The 19,182-nt window shown below is 45.5% G+C and overlaps 1 protein-coding gene across 1 annotated transcript in view; it reads left to right on the top strand.

Annotated features, from left to right (window-relative positions):
* cntnap5a (contactin associated protein family member 5a) overlaps positions 1-19,182 on the top strand; it is a 165,578-nt gene that overhangs the window by 110,785 nt on the left and 35,611 nt on the right. The window contains exons 14-18 of the mRNA XM_015965714.3: positions 4,949-5,105; positions 6,851-6,978; positions 8,477-8,647; positions 9,280-9,498; positions 15,200-15,439. Coding sequence (XP_015821200.1) covers positions 4,949-5,105; positions 6,851-6,978; positions 8,477-8,647; positions 9,280-9,498; positions 15,200-15,439 — 915 coding nt within the window. The remainder of the gene's footprint in view (positions 1-4,948; positions 5,106-6,850; positions 6,979-8,476; positions 8,648-9,279; positions 9,499-15,199; positions 15,440-19,182) is intronic.

Below are 19,182 nucleotides of genomic sequence, written 5' to 3'. Positions count from 1 at the left end.
GCAAGGACAAAAACTGATGATACCTCACTATGTAAACAATAGAGCCATCAAATTGCCGGCTTGTGGCAGACAAAGACAAAAGCAGCTTTTGCGATACTGTAGACAGAGTAACTATGTATGTATTTAAAGCTTAATACACTACTCTACACTTTGACCAATGTGATGTGAATTTCCATATAAATATGGAAATCCAGTCTGATTGGTCTTTAATGTTTAACCAGAAGATTTAGAGTTCTTTGTTTATTCAGGGATTGTAGAACATTTTGTACTGATTCAAGAAGAGAGTCAGGCTGATAAAAAGCAAGAATTTATTTTCCAAACAATTAAAACACGACAAGTTGACTAATATTACTGTTATGGATGAATCTAGGTGGATGGATTGTGATGTATGGTGACTATGTGTGAATGTGAGGTTATCAGAACTTTCGTATCTAGAAGAACTGAGTTCTGGGTGTAAAAGGAAAGAATTTGGTTTGCAATAACTAGGAAGTTGATTCTTATCAAAACCACATCAAGACGCGATCATGTTGTGTCTACCTCACGCTTTGGAAGACCCTCTTCGTGGATCCGAAGGTCAGGGAGGTCGGATGATCTCTGGCACAGAGGTTTGTAGAATAACCGCAGCACTGACTCTCCAGTCCAGAGATGTTTCCGGGTCACAACAGATGTGTAGAACCATATGCGTCTAGAAGGACTCTTAGGGAGTTGGAACAGTGCCAGGTTTTTGACAGGGTTTTGACAGCTTGCCAAAAAAGCTCAGGGTTAAAGAGGTGTCGCTCCGGATGGCCGTTCTGTAGCTTTCTGTAGAACCGAGTCACCGTCTCGTGAGCTCTGTTTTAATATTGTCATGTTATGAATTCTTGTCCAATCAGAACGTGCCATGTTAAGGGGTGTTACCAAAAACCTCAGAGCATCATGCCTTCTTTCAGATACAGATTCTCTGAATTAGGGTAAGGAAATATCTATGTGTAATGAGTTTAACTTAACTTTAATTTACGTATCTCTCTAATGAACCTTGTGTCTGAGTGTAGGTGTTGATTGCCTTGTCATATCAAACATTACTGATTACCTTATATATAAGTCATTCAATATAATAATTCATTTCAAACTCTCAGTAATTCAGCACATATCAATCAACCTTATTGATTTAAGCACAGATGATTGAAGATATTATTATTATTACGGATGGAATGGCAGGATCCGGCAGATTAAAGGCCACAAATGTAGACTCCTGTCTCCATGTAGACCAGATACTGAAGGGGTCAAGGTGTACATGAAAACTGACCATTTCTGGACATTACAATACATTGTTTTATGGAAATTATAACACAAAAATAAAGGACACACAAAAACAGTAAAAGCCAAAAGCCAGGACAACATCCACCTAACTAAAGTTATTACAAATCAAAATATGAAAACAGTCAAAATGACTGCCTTGGGAGTTCTAGGGTAATGGATTTGAGCTGCAAGGCGGAGCTTCCAGCATGCTGCTCACATCCTTAACTTTAGCCTCATGTCTTAAACCCTCCTGGCTGAGAGGTTTCCTGTTTGACATCATGGGTCATTAGAGCTATGTGTGACTCTGGGTAAATGCTGCTCATGCATCTCCCCTTTGATTCATCATAAACTCACCAGGGGTCTCATTTATCAAACATTGAGTAGAATCCTTACTAAAACCGTACTTAAGCTCAGCAAAAAAAAAATAACTTACGCCAAGTAGGTTCGTGATCTATCAAACATGGAGTACGCACAGCTGCACGCAATCTCCGCTTCATAAATCGGAGACTAACGAGAATATTTCTCAGCTGCATTTTAGTCACATCCTGCCCTCACCACGCCCACTTACTGCCATAAATAGTCAGTGCAAAGTGCCTTGTGGATCTCATGCATATACATAAGCCGGCTTGTTGCAGCGCTCCGCCAATGATGATGGCGACCGTAGATCAAGGCAGATCAAGGAAGCGCAATTTCACAGAAGTTGAGGTACCTGTGGGTGAGGTAGAGAAATGAAAGGAAGTGCTTTTGCAAAACAAATAAGAGAAAATCCACAGAGTGGCACAGCGTTGCTGAAGCCATCAATGCTGAGTTCTTCAGAGAGATCTGTGGCGGATATAAAAAAAAATGGTCCAATAAGGATTCAATCCCCAGACTCCCAGGTGAAAGTCACACACACTAACCAGTCACCCAAACAGAGATCTCCCTTGTCCAAGTAGCCAGGGCGCATCATCAATCGAGTCACAGTGACAGGACACACACTGTCACAGACGCATGATGTTCTGTCCCAATCTGTCCCCCTGCTGATATTCTGCATTCCGTAATCTGCACTTCGGGCTGTGTGTGTGTCTGTGAGTGTGCACGCATGTGTGTGTGTGTGTGTGTGTGTGTACATGTGCGTGTTGGGGGGTCTTGTTCTGTGTGTAAACGAAGCAGTACAAGTGATAATGCTGCAGGATTTCATAATTGTATCTTCTCAGCAGCAGCACTGCAGGTGCTCTTCATGTCCAACATGTGTGTAAGCCAGGTCCTTAGTCAACTTAAAGTTGTGCACATTTTTTAAAGTTTTCTTTCATAAATCCCAAAGTTTGCGTGGAAAGTTTCTTACGCAGTTTTCCGCCCCCGTTTGGTGCGTAAGCAAGCTTGATAAATGAGACCCCTGGTGTTTTGTTGTGAAAGGTGGTGGAGCAGCAGCATGGATGACTCCCATCATCAGGCTGTGTGAGCCAGAGATGCTCTTCCTCCCTTTGATCTTTGATCCTTCCTTTCCTCACAAGAATCATTAAATAGAAAATAATTGCACATCCACACTGATTATGACAAATCCACTAGAGGTTATCATTGTTGCCAACAACACAGCTGCTGCTTGGTCCATCCAGTCCCTCAGAACAAGAGAAGAAGATGACCTGGTCACACTCCTACCTGCAGCTGTGCGCCCAGGCTGAAGGCACCTGAGGGGCAGAAGTCCGCTCACCCCTCACTGATGAGAGGGAGAACTTTGTCCTTCTTTAACTTCGCCAATTACGTAACTGTTTACTCAGAAAAGTTGGAACTCTGATTTCTACCTGCTAAAGAATCCTTTATAGTACTAACGTTTGTCTGCCTGCTGCAGCACCCTGCTCTTACTCTGACCCTGTCCCTTTGCTGGACATCCATAATGTCCCAGCTACTGGAGAGAGGACCAGCGGAGAGTTGCCGTGCACTTCCCTTTCACCTGTTGGGTCTTGTCGTCATACTCTAACAATAAATCAGGAGGCTTTCTGCAGGCCTTTATGTGCATTCATCTGGAAGCTCCTCCACACCTCCGGTCCCAAACATCTAAACATTTGCTCTCAAGTCATGAATTATTTATGCAGAACTGGTTTCTGCCACCCTCCTGTGCAACGCATACGCAAATAAGTTCATTATCGCATCACACATCAGAGAAGCCTCTCTTACGGCTGCATGAACACCTCCAGACTCGGACTGAATTCCTAATGCCTGCCTCTGTCTGACTATCTCCAGTGGAGACAGTCACATGACTTTTGCTCTTCAGAGTGTGTAGATGCGAACTACCATTACAAGCGGCGTGTAAGGCATCTTCTAATGTCTTTTCTGACAAAATGACACTCATCGTGCAAATTAACAACAAAATGACGACAGCAGCAGCTGCACTCTGAGGCCTTCTGGGATTCCAGATGCAGGCGTGAACATCCGAAGTTCACCTCCAGTTGATGGCTTCAGCTGGAAAACGGAAGTTCACTCGTGCAACTTCCATCGTTCAGCTCGAGCTGGTTCCGTTCCAGGTTGACGGTTTAGTTCAGTTTGATTAAAACCTCTAAAGAGGTAGCGTGACTACAAAACACAGCGTCCTCTCTGTCCTACTTTACATCTCGTTTGTTTCCAGGGATCATTTTCTCATCACACATCATCTGCTCTCTGTATAAATAGGCAGCTGCTGCCACACCAGTGGTTTGGTTGCTGCTATTAAACGGCGTTAGCAGGTGGGTTGGGTTTTTGAAGCATCGCTGCAGGAACCGGGTCACACACACACACTCCTGTTGAGTGTCTCTCTGGAATAAGGCAGCTCTGTTGATGTTTCTGACTGATGCGTTTCCGTTTTTGCTGTTTTCCTCTGAAGATGAGCTTATTTCAATATGATCAATGCTCCTGTCCTTCCTGGTGGTTTCAGAGTAAAAGCCTGCTGCTGTTAACACCTCCTCTGTTGCCGAGGCTGCCCGCAGCGTGCCGTGCATCAGTAAAACGCTTGCTTTCTTGATGAGAATAAGTTGTGTCAATAGGAGCCAATTTGAGCTGGTGGCTGACCTGCCCTACAGGAACTATTGATTGCTGCCTTTTCTTATTTGTGAACCTGTTTGGTGCTTGAATGTTGTTTGAAAGCATGGCTCAAGTAGAAGAGGGGTGCACATGCAAGGGCATGGAGAGCGCCTTTGTGATGCTAATGTTTCTGGGTACTTGTGTTTTTGTAGCTCCACCACTGAATCCACTTTAGTCGTTCTAATTTCCATCAAACATCAAAAACAGTTCAGTCATGGTGGAGGGAGACGGGGACAGGTAATTCTTTGCTTCCTCAGACCTCTGGATGACATGTGCATCCACACACAAAGCTTGGCCTAATGGAGCTGTGATACATGCAGGAGGGGAGCGCTGTAGCAGGTGACACCTGATTATGGATTGTGACACGACGCCTAATGGGCTCCTCTCACCGGGCTGGCCTCTCTGCAGAGGAGGGTCACGTTTTATGATTGATGGTTGAAGTAGGACCACCAAACACCTTGGTGAAAGTGATGAATGACGACTCCACAGCTACTTCTGCATAGTCGTTTGGCTTTGAGGTGAAGAAAATGGCCTCTTGGTCTTTAAGATAAGTGTAGGAACATTGGTTCTACCAGAACATTAGTGTGTGTGTTGCATATGTAAACAGGCTCTGACTGACGCAGGGTTTATGTTGCAGATGGAAGTCCGCTGTCCTGGTGGCTGGATCGAGAAGGAGAGAGGCGGAGCTACTGGGGAGGCTTCCTGCCTGGAGTTCAGCAGTGCTCCTGCAGCCTGGAGGAGAACTGCATGGACATGAATTACTTCTGTAACTGTGACGCTGACAGAGACACGTGGTGCGTGGTGCTCTCTCTGACACACACACACACACACACACACACACACACACACACACACACACACACACACACACACCTAACTCAACATTTCAATTAGCAAATAAGATTTCCGTTTATATTTATTCCATTAGCATCTAATTAAACCATGTTTGTAGGCCTGCACACCTCCAGAGTCCACTCCTAATTTGTCCTGTACCAGAATGTTTCACCTTTTTTGTAATTTGAATTGCTTTCATTTTTGATTTATTCAATATATTTACCTTCTACTGTACCATGTTCAGCACCTTGGGCTTCCTGACAGGGTTGTGGAAGACACTTTATAAATAAAGCTTTGATTGATTGATTGAGGTCCCACCTTCCCTCAGAATCATGTTGCTCACAGTCCACAAGTTTCCTTAAACAATGCATTTATCGTGTAATGACTCTAATAAGACCTGATTAAATCTGTTTAGAGAGGAAATGAGGAGGAGAAGTTACACCTCACAGAGGAGGAGCCATTCTACACACCAAGGGCTTAGCACCGCCCAGATAGTATGACCGTGGTTCTCCTTATCCACTGGTGAAGATGCCGCTGCAGCTGGTGATTGGATCGGTTAATGTAACTGTGAACATGTCCACGTGGAGCATGTGGAAGACGGCTGTAATGTGATCGCTGCACGACTAGGGTCTTTCTAGAGAAGCTTTCTGGAGCTCCAGCATCCTTTCCTGCTGCTCCTCTCAGTAAATCTCCTTCAGTTCATTGTGCCGCGCCACCTTCTGCTTCCTGGTGTGATGCTGAGGTGGTTTGATTTTTAATGGTTGAATCACCTGGTATGCACCTGCAGAAGCCTGTTAATCACCTGCTGGTTAAAATCAGGCGTGTTGAAGCAGAGAAACAACAAAAACATGCTGGATGCCAGCCCTCCAGGACCAGGAGGCGTCTATACTGATGTGTCTGAGTTTGTATTAAACAAGAATCGTGCCAAAGAACTACAATATTTATACTTCATTATTCCAGGTGTGCTAAAAGCCCGCATGACTAACAGAACACGCATGTTTTGGTAAACAACTGTCTTGATTATCGCTATAAGCCCCGCCCTCCGCTCCAGCCATGGCACTTCCTGTTTCTGGTCAGTCAGCTGACATGAACAGACGTGAGCTGGAGGAGCGTGAACCTGTTCTAATAGAACGACAAGATAGACTCGTCAAATATTTACATAGAAAATGGTGAATTCGGGAGAGCTGGAGGTGCTCAGACCAGCTGGGTGGTGGAACCAGGAGCTAACGCTGGGACTGGATCAGAAGAAGCTGCTGCAGTCAGTCTAATCTAATGGTTAAAACATCGTTAGCTGCCTCTTTTCTCTACGTTTTTTTCCTACAACAGCATTTCCTCTAAAATGATTAATTACAGCATAACAGCGACATAATGAATTACATTTGTAATGTCACAATCATAGTCAACCTAATCATAATGTCTTGATGGTGAATGGAGGAATCGGGGCTCATTTAAGAAGTGCATTAGGAGCTGCGGATGTCTTTGTTTGCAGCACGGTAATCTACTCCAAAGCTCCCTGCTCTGAGCACCGTCTGCATATTTCCACAGGCGCTTGTCTGTGGTGTGACAGATTGGCCTCTTTTCACTGTTTACTGTGCCTTCTGTGATAATGGAGAAGAATAGAAGACTTTATCTGGACCACCACAAAGGAGCCCAGCCCCCGAAGGCCCTGCTGTACGATTTATGCATCTGTTTTTGTCACTCACAGGGCCAATGACACGGGGATCCTCTCCTACAAAGACCACCTTCCAGTGAGCCAGATCTTTATTGGAGACACCAACAGGACGGGATCAGAGGCTGTCTACCACGTTGGTCCTCTGCGTTGTTATGGAGACAGTAGGTGATCACTTCAGGGCTGCAGCTGCTGTGCCAGATTTGGCTGCAGATGGAGGGAGATTTTAGACAGTGTTCAGTCCTTGTCTGTTGGAAGAGTTTTTCCTTTGTGTGTCTCTGGATAAAGAGGCGAAGTCCTTCTGCTCTCCTGCAAACCTTACAGCAGGCAGAGTGGAGTGAAGCAGGGTGCTCTAATGCAGCTCCATCCATCACTTTGACTTCATCAGTCCAGTGAAACTATGGTCATGTTCTAGAAGAGATGATCTATCTGAGCTTTAGTGACATGGTGCACGGTCCAGCTGGAAGTAGCATCAGAATGTGGGTCCACAGGGTCAGATTTGTGGTGAGAAGCAATGGAAAAGGTGTGCCTAACAAAGTGGCAAATCAGTCTGCTTAAGAGGCCGCCAAACATACAGCTAGTTGCTGAACAACTGGAAACTTCTCAAGAACCGTTCGTCCGCATATGCAGGTCAAACTCAGACAAGGACAACTGAGATCTAAAAAACCACCCGAGCTCGGTTAGGAATCCTGCAGGAACACACATCTGTGTTCAGTTTGTCTGCAAAAGCTGGAAAGGCTTCTTACTCAAAGTTCCACGCTGTGGTGTTTACTCCACATCACAAAAGCACGCCCCGCATGTTTCAGCAGCATGGCTGGGCCATAAAAACAGACCTGCCTGCAGCCCACATCTGTCACACCGTAAAACATCTGGAGCAAAAAACGCTCAGCAGCTTCAATCCTGAAAGCCTTTCACTTAAAACAGCTGGCTTCACACACACACACACACACACACACACACACACACACACACACACACGCACGCACGCACGCACGCACGCACACACACACATGCACACACACACACAAGCACACACACACGCACACACACACACACACATGCACACACACACACGCACACACACACACACACACACACACACACAACCCCAAATACTCGAGGAGGAGTTGAACACCTGTGGTCTCTATGCCTGTAAGTCGTACTCAGGGGAGAGAAAGCCCAGAAGCTGCATCAGCAGAGTTCAGCTGGAGGGGGAAGTGTCGAGAGTCGCCCTGCCTACGTTCTGTCGGAAGGAGCTAGGTGTAGGAGACTATCGTCACGTTGCATGAAACACTCAGTGTGACTAATTAAGATCAGAAATAATCATTAAGAATGTGTTTTTTTGTGCTCCACACTTTTCTTATCTTCTGACGACCAAGATGTGAACTTCTGTGAATTAAATCTTCAGGTGTGAGCTTCACACCTCAGACTCAAGAAGTTAGAGAAAGAAAAGTTTTGAAAAGTCAAAAGACTTATGTGAGCTCTTTTATAAAAGTCTGGTTTAGTTTAATCATCAGGAATCCCAAGCTGTGACTTCTTCTTGTCTAGTTTTGGATGGGACAGACAGAAGCATGTTTAGGATGCACGCACCAAAGCTGCTGTTGAGTTCAGAGCTTGTTAGCATGAATGATGAAACTATAACGTAGCTCTGCTCCTCTCCAGAGTCCATTTGGAACGCGGCCTCTTTCTACCAGGAGTCTTCCTACCTCTACTTCCCCACCCTGCAGGCAGAGCTGGCCTCTGATATCTCCTTTTACTTCAAGACCAGCACTCCCTCTGGAGTGTTTCTGGAGAACCAGGGACTGAAGGACTTCATCAGACTGGAGCTGAGCTGTGAGTGAATGTCACACCACAATAGAAAAATGCAGCACATGATAAGATTGCAAATGGCGTGAAAGACTGTCCAAACAGAAAAAATGGCCCAAAAAGCCATCAGTGATACACTTTGCTCTTCTTTGGGTGTACTCTCGTTGACAGTTCAATTTCCCAGAGAAGCAGCCTGTCAGGTTGCACCATGATGTAATCCCAGCAGCACGCTCTGCAGCAATAGCCGGCTGTCATCCGTGGATAAAAGCTTAATAAAGCTCCAGATGTCATAAAAACACCCAGATTTACCGCAACAAGAGGAACCAGATGTTTACAGAAAAGTGTTCACTTTGCAGTGAAAAGCTGTAAAAGATGAGCTGAAAGTTCACGTCAGCGTCCTCACACAGGAAGTGCTGCAGCGCGTGCTGGTTCTGGTTCTGGTTCTGGTGTTCAGAGACCTAGAGGTGGCGCCGTGAGCATGTTTGGGGTTTTATGTGTTACTGCAGCATCAGACACGTTGTGAATTACTGACAAGCTGTCAGCTGAGCTTCGTGGATCTATGCAGGTCCGTCATGTGTGTGTGTGTGTGTGTGTGTGTGTGTGTGTGTGTGTGTGTGTGTGTGTGTGTGTGTGTGTGTGTGTGTGTGTGTGTCTCCCAGCTCCCTCGGTGGTGACTTTCTCCTTTGATGTGGGCAACGGTCCGGCGGTCCTGTCCGTGAAGTCCCACCTGCCCCTGAATGACAGACAGTGGCACTACGTGAGGGCAGAGCGGAACGTGAAGGAGGCCTCCCTGCAGGTGGACCAGCTGCCCCTCCGCTTCCTGGAGGCTCCTGCTGATGGACACCTTCGCCTGCAGCTCAGCAGCCAGCTGTTTGTGGGTAGGCTCTCCATCAGACACACATCTCCACATTCAATTATTTAAAACTTATTGGAAAGGTGGGGATGGAACAGAACCGGGTTTTATCTGGACCTTTGTTCTATGATTTCCACCAACTCCTGCCTGTGAGATGATCTGCTAACCCTAGACCAGGGGTCGGCAACCTGTTCCCATCAAAGAGCCATTATTACCCGTTTCCCACAGTAAAGAAAACACTGGGAGCCACAGCAGCCGCGGCGTTGTGGGCGGGGCCTACCCTCAGACAGCAGAGAGCTGCTCACAACAGGTGACAGCAGCCATTACCGGTCGCTCGTATACGTCAAAGTTATCTTTCATAAGACGATAATCAATAAAACGATTTATATAAATTGGATCCAGAAGTTGTAGCCCGTCTCTGCCTACAATATTTAGATATTTTTCACCCTGTTGGTGGTTTTACTGAGCAGGTGCCACTTTGTCATACATTTCTTTTTACAACATGTTTAGACTGTTCAGAATACAAATCCAGGCTCTGTCACGTTTGATTGTTGTAATTAAACTTTGTAGGTGGGGAAGGTCAGAAAAGGATCCGATCAATTTGTTTTCCCTCATTTACAGTGACGGAGATAACGGCGCAGTGCGCCTGGCTCTGGTGTTAATCAAGTTTAATTTTATCCATTTTCACAAGAAAACAGAACAGTTAAAAGCAGGGCTTGTGTTGTGTTGACCGGATAATTCCCGTATTTGGCCGTTTATTTTGACGGAGAAAGAATAGAAAGAATTACCCCGACGCATGCAGACAAACTGACACTTTATTTTACGCACATCGCAGATGTAGCTAAATCACTCAAGAAAAGATTTCCTTCTGAACATCTAAGCTGGACACTGGACAGTGCTGCTCACTGTCAGCGCATACGTATGGTACACAGCGAGCTGAAGATGTGGAGAGGGGCTTGGAGCACATCGCAGAACCGGAGCGCATGCGGGAAGATTCCTCCGACTGAAGCGAGACTTGTCACTTAGAAAATGTTCCTTGATTATGAAACTTTGGCTGAATAGTGCTTGTTCCTGTCTCCAATGTGGCGACACATCCAGGAGCCGTCTGAGGAGAATCCCAGAATCTCACTCTTCAGCTCAGACAGCGCAGATGATTACGCACAAGCGTGACGCGTCAACCCGGTCTCACAGTAAAGACCGGGTTGGACCTGTTCAGGTTTACGCAGACAACCTTTACATTTAGAATTGGCATACAGATGTAAAATTAATGCAGTAAAATATAAAGCATTTTATTTAAATATCCATTCATTATTTTACAAGCACAGAGAGCTGCATCAGATGGATGCAAGAGCCGCATGCGGCTCCAGAGCCGCGGGTTGTTGACCCCTGTTTTAGGACATGACAAAGCTCTCCTCCTGCTTTGGACTCCTTAATCAGAAAACTTGTGTGTTGGTGAAATTGGAGGTTATCTGAGGGTCAGACATGATGCTATTCCAGGAGTAGGGTTGGGCAGCGAGCATCAACTGGAACCAGTTCCAACTGTTAGTTTTTCCCGGAATCATTCAAAGTTTTTTATTTTGATTCCTAGAATGTCGACCGAAAGAGGAATCCGTGGCGGATCTCCGTGGAAAATAAAAGTGATTTGCAAATTGTGACCAACGCCCAGATATAAACAAACACGTCTGGCGAACTTTTGCTCCGCAATGTAAACTTTAACTCCTGCAGCGTAGAGGAAACTTGTTCAATACGTCAACACAGTGGATTTAATAGAAGCTTAAAGAACAAACTCTGGACAATGTGAGGTGTTTGTCTCACTGCAGAAATAAAAACACACGGAGCCGCTCACCAACACTTGTGTGTGTGTGTGTGTGTGCGCGCGCGTGTGTGTGTGTGTGTGTGTGTGTGTGTGTGTGTGTGTGTGTGTGTGTGTGTGTGTGTGTGTGTGTGTGAGTGTCAGAAGGCTGAACAATAACATGTAGAATGATTAAAGCCATCATGCTAGAGCAGCTTCTCTGTGGTGGACCACACCAGCTTATAATAATAATAATAATAATAATAATAATAATAATTATTATTATTATTATTATTATTATTATTATTATTATTATAAATCACACACAAAGTTGTGAACATTTTAATTTCCTTTCTGAACTATTTCTGTTGAGTTTTAATGTTTAAAATATGTTAGATTGTTACTGACAGCAGCTACTTTTAAGTTTCACTTCCTGTCCTGACTGAATGCTGCTGCAGCATGGAGGTGTAGTTCTCAGTCATCCTGGACATGATCATCCTGAGAGTTTTAGCTGAAAACAGCTGGACGTTTCTGGATGTGTTGGAGACATTTAGCCTCTCATCCCAGAGGCTTCTTCCAGACTTTGGTTGTGGTCAGAAACAAACACACTGGTTGTGCTGCAAGTCGTCTTCTTTTTTTCTTCAAAACATGTTTTTGTCAAAATGAAGGTGATGTTGTTGTTCATAGAATTAAAATTCATGCTGAAGTTGAGATTATTTCATCAAGTAGGACCTGTGGTTAGATGGCTCGTGTAAAACGTGTCATGTCTTCAAAGAATCGGAATCGGGAATTGATAGGAACCGGAATCGAAATGAGGAATTGGAATCGTTCAAAAGGAAACGATGCCCAACCCTATCCAGGAGTCTGTGTGTGGAGCTGCTGATGAGAATGTGACAATGAGCAGCAGAAATCACCAACACTCAGCATGTGGGGAGAAGCTCCTGATGCGACTCCTGGAGCTATCCGGTGTTGGAGGTCAGGTGTCAGCAGCTGCTCTAATCCAGACGTCGTGGCTTAGGCTGGAGGGAACTCCAGCTCTGGCTGCTCCACTGGGTCAGAGTCCTGAACGCCAGTGGAGAACCTTCCTGGTTTCAGGAACTTTTCATGAAAATCTGAATGAATTATGATGAACCTGGAAGTCCACTGGAGTGCTGTGGAGCTCTGTGGATCCTTCCAGCAGGAAAACGCACTGTCGCATGAACTGGTTTCCCAAACATCCCAGTGTGTTAACAACTCTTTGCTCATTCAGAAACAAACAGAACCGCAGAAGAAGGACTTCAGATTCAGATTTCAGATTTATTGGCCAAGTAAAATTACATTTACAAGGAATTTGTCTTCGGTAGATGTTCGCTCTTGGAGCTGGGTGGGACCTGAAGCTGCTGTGATGTTTGCTGGTTCTGATGATGAAAGCAGCAGAGCAGGCTGGAGGTCCGGTTCCCTTCTCCTCAGACTCCTGTATGCGGCAGCCAGGCGCCGACTTTGTCCATCTGCTGTTTGTTGCTGCTGACGAACGACAGATTTTGTTTTACTAACAGCAGCTGCTGAACACGAGGATGCTGGGCTTTTAGAGGCTGCCGCAGCCACAAATCTTTAAGTTCAAACCAAAGCAGGTAGCTGAAGGGCCCGCGCTCGCCTTTATTTACTAACTAAATATTCATTAGTGCAGCCTCAAAGGCCAGTTTTATTGTCGATGTCTCGTTTTCTCAGCTGTCATAAAGGAGTTCCTCTGATGAACAAACCTGATTCAAATGTAATTAACATGTATTGAAGCCGGTTTTATGGAACAAACTCATGAGATGCTTTAAAACGTTTGCAATCAGAATGCTAAACCATAACAAATGCACACTCAGGCTTTCCCAGCATCACTAATTCACACTGTTGTGATGAGGACTGAAGATCAGAGGGAGCTTGTAAAACAAAAGATTACATGTGGCAGGAATCTTTTATAAAAGCCAGGTTTGTTTTCTCTCGAGAACACAACCCTGGTGTGTGAAAGCTGGAATAAATAATGTACCAGACAAGATCTTCTAACTCACAGCTGAGAATAGAAGATCTGCGGTAAATAAATCACACAACAGCAAATATACATGTTTGAACTCTGAGTGTTGGATATCTGGATCTTAGAGAGTCTGCAGCTGGTGAGAAGCTGATATTCCCAACTACTGTTGAGTTTCTAATCTCAGATTATCTCTAGATTATTGTCTCCTACCATTGATTTTAATAGAAAGACTGGGACATGGTTTTGCAACAGCAAATACAAAGCTGGTGGGTTCTCATCTCACTATGAAATCAGATAAGGATGATCACCATTCTGTTGTGCACATCGGCCAATCAGACGGCAGCGTTTGTGGACCTAGCTCACAGTTCGGCCTCAGCGTCGGGATGGAGAGGAAAGGAGATTCAACAGACTTTGGTTGTTGGTATCAGACAGCCTGGTCTGCTGGAATTGGAACCCACAACCAGAGACTGGTCGGACTGGTTCTAGCTGACAGAAAGACAGATCCGCTCAGGTTCCTACCGAGGCCTGCAGAACCACCCATCTGCTCCAGATGGAGCCAGCAGCAGAGGACACACCAGGTGTCTCTCTTGTCAGCCAAGAGCAGAAACCTGAGGTGACTATTCCCACTGGATCACCAGAACTGGACCACAAGAGACTGGTCATATTGGTCTGATTTGAGCTGCATCCTACATTATCTGATCTTCTGATGCTGCTTCCAGCATGAACATGTCCAGCACCATGTCACAAAGCTCAGATCATCTCGAACTGATTTCTAGAACATGGCCCTGAGTTCATCAGACTCCAACAACCTCCTCAGCCACCAGAGCTCCGTCCAGTCCAGAACCTTTGGGATATGGTGCACCGGGAGGTTCTCTTCATGGATGGAGCTGAGTCTGCCGTGTCAGGATGGACCAGAACCTCTGAGGACCACCTCCAGGAAGCTAATGTGAACAGATCTATTTTACGTGATTGTTTAGCCGTCTCCACCCTGACATTTGGACGTGTCTCTTTAACAACACACGTCGTTATAGAGCACCGTAAAAACCTGCCTTATTCATCTTCTCTCCAGCTGGGGCCACTGCCCATGCACCTAATGGTCCATTTACCATCAAAGTTATTTATAGGATGAGCAAAGGGACAAATGAAGGTGACAATCCTCCCACAAGCAGTTTCATTTCCACACATTTTATATTCACAAAACCAGCTGTAGGGTGTAGAGCTGCAGGGAATGCGGCAGAGGCTCCTCGTGTGTCCTGGGTTACCGCGGTTACCTACGGCAAGGCCTTCCAAACAACAAGGAGTGTTGCCATCAGATTTTAACTAGCTGGTTTATCTCAAGTGGGAGAAAAGTCCTCATCGTAGTGAGTTATGACGCAGCTCCTTCACGCCGCTCTACGGCGTTTGATGCATCAGAAACGAAGCACGGCGTTCATTCAAACCCAGCGAGCATCTTTATGCACTCAGCCCGTAAAGATGGCAGCCGTGGGTCGTGTTGTAATGACTCCTGCCACCAGGACCTCAGTGGGGGGAAGGGTTAACAGCATCAACCAGCACTCACACACCACATCACACGAGCAGCTACAATTTCTCTTCCACCAGCCGGATTTCAAATAAGAGACGTCATAAGAAATGCTGCAGAGCTTCTCTTCATCTGAAACAGTTCAGGATTTAACAAGCATCATTTTTCAGCCTTAAGGGATCGTGAAAGGAGATTATACCCTCAGGATTGTGTTTTTTTCTCTCTCGCAAATAAATTACAGACACAACTGTATGATTTATTTTCCATCCCAAACCATCACTTTACCACCTCTGCGAGGGGAAAATGTTCAACTACCACTGTGTTTTCCTTCTTTGTGTCTCTCTTAAAGCCTGTGTAATTAACTGTTTAGTAGACTTGAGTTGGGATTTCATACCAGCGTGTTTCCGTGTTGTCAGGAGGAACCGCATCCCAGCAGAGGGGCTTCCTGGGTTGCATAAGGTCTCTCACGGTCAACGGCAGGAGCGTCGACCTGGAGGAGAGGGCCAAGATGACACCAGGAGTGACCTCCGGCTGCCCCGGCTACTGCAGCGGCTCCAGCAGCCTCTGCCACAACCGAGGGCGCTGCATTGAAAAGAACAATGGCTACATCTGTGACTGCTCACAGTCTGCCTACGGAGGGACCACCTGCAACCAAGGTGAGTCGTGCGTCTCTAAACAAAAGCTGCACGCTGTAATTCCTTTAATCAATTAATGCTGGTTAGAGCAAACAGAAAATCCATCACTGTCAAGGCTATACCATTACAGAGAACCAATAGGAATACAAGCAATGCGAGGGGCAATTAATACTTGTCCAGACTGCAGAATGTGAGAACATTTAAAATGCATTAGAACAAATGATGTGCTGCAGTGTGTGAGCATCTCCAGCCACTCAGACCGAGGAGCGGGCTGAGCAAACTGGCTCTCTGTGGGAGCACATCTGGCTGCAGCTGGGGCAAAGCAGTGTGAGCATGATGTCACAGCTCCTCAGGTTGTGATACCAGCACACCGACACCGTTGACGTACTGCGTCGTGATTGTTTCCCTACAGTTACAACAAGTCAAAAATATATCCATAAAACGTAATAGATGAAAGCTGTAGGAGCTGCTGAGGGTGTGCTGGCAGGTGAGAAGAGCTGGGAAGATGATCTGTGTTGGAGAGGCTGGAGCACTTTAGAGAGATGTGGGGGAGTCCGATTATGGAGAGCTTTGAAAGTGAGGAGGATGTGATACCAGACGGTGGGACTGGGAGTGAAGTGTCCAGTGGACAAGGAGATGAGGCATAGCAGGAGGGTGGATGAGATGCTGTTAGTGCTAAGTTACTCATGGAGATGGTTGACAGTGCGTAGGGCCGGGATGGATTATGGAATCATCAACAGGGACTAAACAGAAACAGAGATTTGGACCGGTTTTGAACAAACAAGAAGGAAGTCTGTTGTTTGAAGCAAAGCACACGGTGACTGGAGACCTTTGAGATGAAAAAACTAAATGTGATCAGAGGTGAATGACATGAACCAGGGGAGACATTACATTACTACACTAACGGAAGTAAGGTCAGTGTTGGCTCATCCATAGGGGGCGCTACGGCTCCACCCTCCCTAATATGAATGTTGCAAAAACCAACCTCCCAGGCCTCTGGTAGAGGACCCGGGCTTGGAAGGATGAGACCATCCACAGAGGGTGAGATGGACATTTGTGTGTGTGTGTGTGCGCGCGTGTGTGTGTGTGTGTGTGTGTGTGTGTGTGTGTGTGTGTGTGTGTGTGTGTGTGTGTGTGTGTGTGTGTGTGTGTGTGTGTGTGCTAGGGTGACCAGTACATGATAAATGATAAATGATCCGCACTTGTATAGCACCTCTCAGAGTAAGGACTCCAAAGTGCTTTACACTACAGTGTATCATTCATCCATTCACTCACACATTCACACACTGATGGTGATGAGCTACGATGTAGCCACAGCTGCCCTGGGGCGCAATGACAGAGGTGAGGCAGGCGAGCACAGGCGCCACCAGTCCCTCTGACCACCACCAGCAGGCAAGGTGGGTTAAGTGTCTTGCACAAGGACACAACAGCAGAATTCTCTGTCCAGAGCTGGAATTGAACCTGCAACCTTCTGATTACTGGACAACCCGCTCAACTTGTTGAGCTGCTGCTGCCCCATGTCCGGCTTTGTGTGGGGCAGTCCTGCATTTTCACGTGTCCCGCATTGTTGACAGTTTCCCGTTTCGAGTTTCAATCTCATGGAAGAAACTGTGGAGAAAACTGCCTGTTGCTGTCAATCAAACGGAGGCGGGACTTTAACGCAGATCCAGAGCGTGCGTGGAGCGCCCGAACCACCAAAACAAGAGTGAGTGAGCACGGAGGAGAACATGCGGTAAACTCATGAATTAAACATGTTCAAAGATACTCGACAGTCTTTGTTGTTTCTGAGTCATTCTTCATGTCTCGGCGCGGAGTCTGATCTGAAGAGGTCAAAAGCAGGAGTTCCAGTAATTAGACAGGTCCATGATGAACACAGTGGAGGCTCTAACACAGACACGGTGCTGCGGTTTCAGATACCTGCTTACATGCTGAGCCCCTTAAAGCACAGTGAAGACATAAGGAGAACAAATGGAAGCTATCATCACTTATTCTCAGACATTTGAGGCAACAAGTAACTCAAAGAAACTTTTATTAGATTAGATCTAAATTTTTTAGAGATTATAATCTGATGTTTATTCTCTCACCTAAAATCTAGAAGAGATTTATTGTCATGTTTAAAAAAAAACGTTTTGTTTCTGAATTATGAGGAAAAATAACAAAGAAGTATGGATTTTTTTTCTATGAGACGCTTATTTTAGTGGAAAATCAATTAAAAACAAACATAAATACGTCTAAAAATATTACTGCTACTTTTACTGTCATTCTGTTGTGGAAAACATTGAATGAAAACCCTGAAAAGCTACTTAAACCTGCATGTTTGTATTATTGTGGGCTTATATCTGTATTATTAAAATGATCAGAGCCACTACAGAGTCATGTTGTGGTGACTTGAGAGGAACTGTGAGATAGTAAAGCTGTTGCTGTATGCGTGTTCCTGCTGAATTCAAATAAAACATATACAAGAAACATATGATAATAAAATATAATTGTATGTATATGTAACAGTGATGTTAGGGCTAAAACGCAGAACATACGTTTGTTTGGTTTTTTTCTCATTGGAACTTCACGTTGTCCCACATTTGGCACGTTGTGTCACGATGTGGAGGGAAGGTGAGGGAGGAAGAGCGGATCCTTCAGGCAGGTGAATCAACCCAGGCCAGACAGCAGCAGACATTTGGTTCCTTTTAATGGTTAGGAGTGCAGACACGACAGGGTAGACGGATGTGAACAAAAACTGACATGTAACGAGTAAGAACCGACAAAACCACAAGCAACACACAAGGCTTATATACACACTGGAATGGGTAATCAGGTAAGAGGCAGGTGGACACAATTAAGGAAAAACTCTAGGCACAGGGGAGCAATAATGTGACACGTTGGGATCTGGTCACCCTAGTGTGTGTGTGTGTGTGTGTGTGTGTGTGTGTGTGTGTGTGTGTGTGTGTGTGTGTGTGTGTGTGTGTGTGTGTGTGTGTGTGTGTGTGTGTGTGCGTGTGTGTGCGTGTGCATGTGTGTGCGTGTGCGCGCGCATGTGTGTGTAAGTGAATGGAGAGCATCATGTTCACTGTTGCCCTGTACGTTCCTGTTTGAACATCAGACTCGGTAACATTCAGAGGCTGCATGGCAGACAGAACACTCCCTCTCTAGTGGATGTAAATGTTTTAATCTTCTCTCCTGATTCAGTGCAACAAGTTTTACAACAGTTGAACTAATGTTTGAAGGAACAATTAAACTCAGTAAAACTGCAGCAGCTGAAAGACGAGGAATCTGATGATTATATCGCCTTTCTCTCTAATGATGTGGAATGAATTTTTGTGTCCATCCTTCTCCCCCAGCTTGTTAAATTATGGGGTGTGTGAGGGGTGGAGCTTCTTGCTGCTTCACATGAACAGACTCAGCTTCTTATATGTACTGGAACTTAAGGAAGGAGAACGAGCTCAGTAACGGAACCAGGGTTTCATGTAAGGTGGGTGGAGTCATCATTAGAGAAGCAACCACAGCCAGGAAAAAACATCTGTCATGTCTCAGCAGCATGCATTACCTTAAACTCATAAAATCAGTGTGTGTGTGTGTGTGTGTGTGTGTGTGTGTGTGTGTGTGTGTGTGTGTGTGTGTGTGTGTGTGTGTGTGTGTGTGTGTGTGTGTGTGTGTGTGCCACAAATCCATGCATTACAGAGAAATGGATCATCACCATCATAAAAGTCACACACACATGATTTGTCCTTTTATCTCAGATATGTTCCTCGTCTGTTATAGTCACAACT

This window comes from Nothobranchius furzeri, chromosome 14 (assembly GCF_043380555.1).
Source record: "Nothobranchius furzeri strain GRZ-AD chromosome 14, NfurGRZ-RIMD1, whole genome shotgun sequence".
Classification (NCBI taxonomy): domain Eukaryota; kingdom Metazoa; phylum Chordata; class Actinopteri; order Cyprinodontiformes; family Nothobranchiidae; genus Nothobranchius; species Nothobranchius furzeri.
The sequence above is the reverse complement of the archived record's forward strand: the minus strand, read 5'-3'. Positions and strand labels throughout refer to the sequence as shown.